At 38.2% G+C, this 7,652-nt stretch overlaps 1 protein-coding gene across 2 annotated transcripts; it reads left to right on the top strand.

Moving 5' to 3' along the window:
• Nucleotides 1-1,447: 1,447 nt before the first annotated feature.
• Nucleotides 1,448-5,943, top strand: irx6a (iroquois homeobox 6a). Of its 2 annotated transcripts, none has more exons than XM_077228854.1 (7): nt 1,448-1,764; nt 2,633-2,896; nt 3,287-3,396; nt 3,496-3,791; nt 3,879-4,517; nt 4,769-4,874; nt 5,452-5,943. In XM_077228854.1, the coding sequence occupies exons 1-7, from the start codon at nt 1,699-1,701 to the stop codon at nt 5,489-5,491; spliced, it is 1,521 nt and encodes a 506-aa protein (XP_077084969.1). In that variant the 5' UTR covers nt 1,448-1,698; the 3' UTR covers nt 5,492-5,943. The 2 variants fall into 2 exon arrangements, with proteins under 2 accessions (XP_077084969.1, XP_077084970.1); XM_077228855.1 differs by having other exon boundaries at nt 1,452-1,764; nt 4,769-4,883.
• The last annotated feature ends 1,709 nt before the right edge of the window (nt 5,944-7,652 follow it).

Genomic DNA, 7,652 nt, shown 5'->3' with positions numbered 1-7,652 from the left:
AAATTTCTTCACCAGTAAAACTGGTTAATAAACAGGCTAAATAATATATTAATGGTAATTTAAAATGCAAAAAAAAAAGTTTACATGATGGTTAGGTTTAAGGTTAGGGGTATATCCTACACTATATCTTTAGCTCAGAATAAAAACAATATAGGCTAGGCCTAAATCATGTTCCCACCATGAAAAACGAATGTGCTTGTGTCTGTGTGTGAGGGGGAGGGGTATTCTAATTGTCTAAAACATTTAATAAAACGGCATGTATTAAGCTTTATCCAGACCTATTCCGCGTGAGGGAGCGTTATTTCTACATACCTTTCAAGTACGCATCCTTCAATTAGAATGCTGTTCCCGTCGCCTCCCACTACTGCGGTATAATTAGACTTGAGAGATTCAGCTAATTCTCTCTCTCTCTCTCTCTCTCTCTCTCTCTCTCTCTCTCTCTCTCTCTCTCTCTCTCTCTCTCTCTCTCTCTCTCTCTCTGTTCCATTCAGATGGTCTAATTTCACCTCAAAGGCATATTTTCACGGTGTAACTAGCTGGTTAAACAAGGCTATATCCATTTGTTAATTGATGCAATTACGCATTTCTCGTAATGGTCGCGTAGGTCCCGAGATACGCATCAATCAGTTTTCTGTTGACCTGCCAGAGGTTCTCTTCACGTCTGCCGGGACTGGCCCTCTCTCTAATAGAGAGAGATGGAAACATCATCGCAATTAACATCAGGTCGGACCTCTGATCGGTCAGACAGATACGAGCAAGGGTCCTGCAGATCCCTCTTCAGTTCATTTGCTCATCATCAGGGTAGTGTCTGAAATGTAATAATAATAATAATAATAATAATAATAAGAGAGATTGTATAGATAAGATAGATACAAGATAAATATATTATTAGACATTTTATATAGATAAATCTGTATGTTATTATAAATAAGTGTATCTTTATAAACCTGAAAATATTTTGCATGACTAAAATACTGACATGGACGGAATTAAGGAGAGCAGGGATATCTAACAGGTAATACAAAGTTATTCGGCATTACATCATTCCCATATAAATATACCCAAAATAAGCTTGAAGTGGATTGACTGTTAAAATTTATTTTCAAAAAATATATTATCATTATCGCAAAAAAATATTTATATATTTATCCAATATTCAATCTATTGCTTTCAGCCAGCCCAGTGATACTTTTTGCGCAATTAATTCTTAAAATACACTACAGTTTAAAAAGAAAAAGGGGGGAATAGCGGAGGGGACAGGGGTGTGCAAAACACACCACAAGAAAAGCGCGAAGCATGACGTGATTGGCAAAGACATCATTCTATCCTCGCCGTCCCGGGATTAGAATGACGTCACACTGATACCCGTGCATGGATGAATTCTAAAGAACTATAGAGGCACAAATAATAGCACAACCACAAGTTCATATCTTGCAAGTCTTACGTTATCCTTTAAGCTTTCTACAGCTGTTTAACAACAATATTTTTGTACTTGATTAAGCTTAACTCTAATGTTTCATTTCCTTAAGGGATTATCTTATACATATAAAACTAGGGCTGGCGTAAACATCCACAGAGCTTCCCAGTTAAGTGCAGTCATCTATTATTGAGCGAAAGGCCGAGTGTGGAAATGTGTGTAAGACGGTGGATTTGAAGTAGATTTGGTTTCAATCGATCAGCAGGAGAAGAATATTGCTTATGGTAACAAAAGAAGCAGCTATGTCTTTCTCTCAGTTTGGATATCCTTACAATGCAACTTCTCAGGTAAGCATGACCATTAGATATTTTTCTCATGAAGATACTTAATGAGCGCGCATGCATAGGGTGTTTTTTTCCCACATTCTGTCATGATCTCTGGACTCGGTAACTGACATTAGGCACCAGCAGATTGTTCTGTCACTAAGTAAGTCCTAAACTAAAGTTAGCCGATATCGAGGGGTTTGTCTGTATTTATAGTAATGGGTTATTTGAATTATAAATGACCTCACGTGTTGTTGTAAACGTGTAAATTACCTTTACGGTGTAATTGTTCGGAGTGAAAGCGAGACTCCTCCCTTTGCCGGTAGCCTTTACAGTCTGTGTGACTAAACTAATTATAGCCTACATTTACAGATAACAGATAGATAATTTCTACATCATGAGTTATACAACCAATTATAGTTTTATTGTAGTGTAAAAATACGCCTATATTGTAAAAAAAAAAAAAAAAATCCGCGCTTGCTGGTGGTTAACTTTTTTCCCTGACGCAAAACTTAGAAAGTTGTAGGCTACTTTTAACTTTGACAAAACACTGTTGTTGATTTTTTGTTTTTTTTCACTGAAAAAGTAGCTAAATCAGCTCACAATAAATAAGGTTCGCTTTTTAAAGTAGGTTATCTATAAATGTTTGATATTTTGACAAAAATCACAATAAAGTCTTAAATCAAATGAAAGTGCACTACTTATCTTTATGAATAAAATGCATAAACGAGAATCAATTTAAAAACAGTTTCAAAAGGAAGAGTTCAGTTCTACACAAAGATTCTTCGCGTAATCTTACCTTGGGCTACTTTTGTTTAACTAAGGAAACTGCGCGCATGCTTTGTGACGCAAATATAAAATGACGTGTCTATCCGCAATTTTCTTCATGCAGTTCTTCGTGTCGGCAAACCCCAGTACGACTTGCTGCGATTCGATTTCCAGGTCGGTGACGGAAGGATCGAGCGCGTCTCAGACCGCAGCCTCCTTCTGCTGTCCCTCATATGAGAACCGGCTGCTGGCGAGCACGCGGACAGAGCTCAACGCCGCGCTCGGGATGTACGGCTCTCCTTACGCAGCAGCAGCGGCGGCAGCCGGGCAGAACTACGCCAACTACTTTCCGTACAGCGCCGACCCCTCTGCCATCTACTCCAGCCTGGTACGTGTAGCATCATCTCATCAGATATAGCGCGCGTCCTCCGTTCAATCGATTGACTCATTCAAGTCACGGCTTGTTATTGATTATTTTGGCTTGTCTAGCTGTCTGGTTAAATAACTTTGAATAATCAGAGTAAATAAACAAATGAAAGAAGCGACACCGCATGTCGTCTGCTTCATGTAATAGGGCCTACTTGGTTGATAAATAATAATAAATAAATAAAAAACAGAAAAGTGTGTATAGCTTATCATGGAAATTATATTTTAGAGATGATGAGAAGAAAAAAGTGCTTCTTCCATTCTAAATAATAAATGTCTTTTTTACAGTACCAGCAATATATGAAAGCTATATCACATATTTAAGTTTTTGTTTGTTTGTTTTTGTCTCTAGAACCCACAATATGAAATCAAAGAGGGGTCAGGCAGTCTTCATGGCACTATAACCCAACCTGCCGCCTACTATCCATATGACCACTCACTTGGCCAGTACCAGTACGACAGGTGCGATTTACGTCTGTCCCACCTCTAATATTATATATTTAAACATGCTGAAAATACAAGTAAAAAATTCTAAAGATGCTGCTTTTGAATCTGATCCAGGTATGGGACAGTTGATTTTAATGGGTCAACACGGAGAAAGAATGCCACGCGTGAGACAACAAGCACTCTTAAAACATGGCTTTATGAACACCGGAAGAACCCATACCCTACAAAGGGTGAGAAGATCATGCTGGCCATTATCACCAAAATGACTCTCACACAAGTGTCTACCTGGTTTGCCAATGCTAGGAGAAGACTAAAAAAAGAAAACAAAATGACCTGGTCCCCTAAAAACAAAGCAGGGGATGACAGGAAGGAAGAGCTTAATAAGAGTGACCCAGACAACATTACCAAAGGTTATTATCATAACTCTCATCAGTTGATAAATTAAATAAACATTCTGTAAATAAAAATAAAAGTATTAAACTGTTTGTTGTTTGTAGATTCCAAAGACAGTAAGGATGAGCAGGACCTGCAGTTCAGTGACCTGGATGACATAGAGGACGAGGACTGTGACAAGCTGGACAGTGACTGTGAAAAATCAGGTCAGGATGACCTCCCGACTTCCTCCCCTCCAAAGAGAGACTGTAACCCTGACCTCCCTCTCCACTCGAACTTCCCATCTTTTCCCTGTGGTCTAAAGAGTTTGGGGCCTCTAAACCCCGATTATCTGGATCCTTTGGGATCCAAACAACAGCAGCAACAGCCCTCACCTCAGTCCACCTCCATAAACACTGTGACACTCTCTCACTTTGAGTCATCGGAAAAGCCTCGGATCTGGTCGCTGGCACGTACAGCCGTCGCAGGGGTTGTGTTAGGCACGCAGAACGGTGGGGATGTACGGACTGGGGCCGTGGACTGTCAAATGCAGGGACTCAGGCTGCCCACAGTCGAAGGGGTGCAGTGTGGGGAGCTGAAGGGCCTTCAGGACCCTACAGACCTCAGCAATACTGAAAGCCTTTACCAAGAAGGACTGCAGGGGATACACAAGGCATACAGTAGCGGGAGCTACAAGACCCTTCAACTTCACTCTTCATCCTATCCTGGACTGACAGAATCCTGCCAGTACTCCTCAATGGAAGGTACAGCTTCTCTGTGTTTACAACAGAACTATTAAAATGAACTAAATAACAAATCACAAAGTTTGAATAGGTTATTAGCTGTTCGTAACTCTATGCTTATCATCAACATATTGTGAAATATTTGACCTATTTAAAATACCTTACTTTTTCGTAGTAAATTACATATAGATATGCAAAATAAAACATTTGTGTACATGCTAAGTCTGTTTATTAACAGTTAGCCATGGTGTGACCTTGTGCGTCTACTACAGGTTTCACCAGTGCAGGAAAGACAGAGATAGAATCCAGTGAGCTTAATGACACGTGTCCAACAATCCAGAACACTAAGACCACTGCATTCAGACCTGTGATGAAGAGGTGAGGCAGGTGAGCATGAGTGAAAACGCACACACATTAACACATGCATTTTTTTGAACCCATTATATGGTGTTTTTATATAACTGATATCCCTCACATAATGACAAGAAAGAAACTGATTAACACATTGACTGCATGCATAAACTTATCTGCAAACTATTGTTTGGTAACAGGTTTTTTTTTTTTTCTAAAAATAAAAAAGAAATCCAGTCATCTAGGATTACACAATATGTCACCCCCACAGCCACAGACAGTAATGTCATTACACATACTCACTAGTAAAGCATCTCTGATATCAGTAAACATTTGTGCTGCGTAGCCATCGGCTAACTGATGAACATTATTGGATTGCTTTGGTTATTTCTGCTATACTCCACAACTAAAAAACAATGATGTATCCTTCCTATTAGTATCTGTACAGTATGTGTGTGATGTGAGGTAATGAGATATAAATATAATTCTGCATCACAAGGATTTAATCACACAGTTATTCAACATTACCTGTCATTTTCACCTATAGCCAAACTTTCACAATATTGACTCACACTTATATATTTCCCTTATTCCTCTGAATTAGGACTGAGGAAATACCAATAAACACTGGGACATTTTTATGATCTACATTATGCACTATGGAATGGAGTCAATGAAGAACTATAAGCCCATGGCAGCAGACACTTGAAATAATAGCGCAATGAGTATCTTTCTGGAACTGTGAAAACTGGAGGCAGCCATAATTTTGCACAATATGATTTGATGGTGTCAATAACTTTATGCAATGTTTTGTGTATGTATGAGAATGAACTGTGATTTATTATGTTTGCATTGGCAATCGTAGTTTAGTAATTCTATTGACCTATTTATTGTTTGATTATCCATCAGTTTTATTTATCTGTTACCATGAGTCCTGTTGAGAATCTGTTACCAAGGTTTTGTTGTGTGTTGCATTTATTTATCTGTGGTCATGTACTTAATGTTATGTGATTTACTTTTTTTGGAAGCTGGTGTAAACTTTACAGTCAGTCTGTTTATTTATTTACTACTCAAAAATAAATGAGGTGTGATACTGTGCTCCTGAGACAGTTTATATCAAGAAACTGTGTGTAAATGTCATGTAATTTATAAAATATTTTATAACAACTAATTTTTCTTTTTGTTTAATTATTTCTGTTTATAAATGAATCCGATAGCTCTGCATTGTTCAGTTCATCCTCTTGACTCTATGCGTGAAGCCGGGACATTGTCGGAAGGTCATAAATTCAGACGCGGACGTGAATGGACTCAGCAAGGGTGTGAAGAAAGGGTACATCAGTTTCTCATTGTCATTATTTAATCGGAATTGGCATCAAACACTTTGTTACTGTTCAGGCTCAGAGTGAGGCAGGAATTGGTTATGAATGCAGCTTTGTCTCCACTGCGCGCGAGCAGGTTCATCATCATCTAGTTCTTGTGTTAACAACGAGGTCACGCGGGAGCATCCATACCATGAAACGCGCATCAAGTGTTTTGATGTTGATCAGTCAATTGCTGGAACTAACATCCCTGGGGATTTTTAAGCACCCAATAAAAATTACAAAGCAATTGGTGAGCTGTTTCAAAAGCACAGAGAAAAGTATTTTTCGTTTATAGTAGCCTATTAGACTGACTATTTCCGCATAATGTAGAAAAAAATGAGTGGGCATATTAAACGGTGTGAATTTATTTAGCTTAATTCTATTTAATTTTCAATCTATCACGCTAATAAATCGGTCAAGATTTATACCGTGTATTGTTGTTTAGTGAGAACCCCTTTTTTTGGGCAGAAAAACACGATCATGCAAACGAGAAAAATAAAAAACTAGACTGGAGCGATGACCTACTGGTCAGGGTCCAGTAAATTAAGCTGTCGAAAGAGACATTATTTCAGGACGGATTTAAAGATTAAAGCATGTAATAATAAGAGCATTAGATCTATTCAAAGGCGCTGTGGTCAATTTGTGGGCGAACTGAAAAAGGGGTCGCGCAGACTGTCGATGTCACTTGTTTGGGGCGCAGAATGCATAATTTAAGGTGACAAGACGGTCATAATATTGCTATAAATAATAATTTAGTTAATTAGAGTTTCATTAGAAAATATTAAAAATATACTTCCATAATACCATAGCTAGCTATAAATAATTACGTTTTTAAAATGTGTACATAATAATAATAATAATAATAATTGATGCGGCGTAAATTACATAAATGTTTGCATTTCATTCCGTGTGCGAATGCTTTTTTTTAGGATTCTGAAAGCTGTAGACTACAGATTTGTTGATGAAAAAACGTAGGCTATATCAGAGGCCATGCAGGTGCCATGCTGCCCCTCTTAGTCCAATAGTTTTGTTTTATTAAAGGTCATCGGACTATCATTTGGATTATCCCTCAGGATCTCCACCAAGCAATCTGTCCAACAGGCGAGATCTATTTCTACAGATCTAACTAAATATAATCTCTCAAAATCTTATTCTGAATACTGTTTTGATTAAAAAAGGGGGGGAAACAAGGAGTGACATTGGCATGATAGAGCGTAACTTGGAAGGTTCAAAACACTGTTAGCTAACGCTTAGGAAAGGTCAGCGTGCTGTACTGCATATCCATGATCAAACATCTGACCTGCAACACAAATTCACACTGTAAAAGACAAAGAATCAATGAAAAAAATTGTAAATTCACAATAATGTGAATTAGGATCTGCACCCCGTCTTTCCGTGTAGCCTATAAAAGCTCTGATTTTGAATTGTCAAGTGCCACACAGCT

This window comes from Siphateles boraxobius, unplaced genomic scaffold (genome assembly GCF_051911475.1).
Source record: "Siphateles boraxobius isolate OS27281-9 unplaced genomic scaffold, OSU_SipBor_1 130, whole genome shotgun sequence".
Lineage (NCBI taxonomy): Eukaryota > Metazoa > Chordata > Actinopteri > Cypriniformes > Leuciscidae > Siphateles > Siphateles boraxobius.
Note: the sequence above shows the minus strand (reverse complement) of the source record. Positions and strands in the feature narration are given on the sequence as shown.

Coding starts and splice junctions, on each gene's coding strand:
- irx6a (XM_077228854.1), top strand. CDS start 1,699: ATGGTAACAAAAGAAGCAGCTATGTCTTTCTCTCAGTTTGGATATCCT. Junction 4,518..4,768: donor CCAGTACTCCTCAATGGAAG/GTACAGCTTCTC, acceptor CGTCTACTACAG/GTTTCACCAGTGCAGGAAAG. Junction 4,875..5,451: donor TTCAGACCTGTGATGAAGAG/GTGAGGCAGGTG, acceptor CCTCTGAATTAG/GACTGAGGAAATACCAATAA.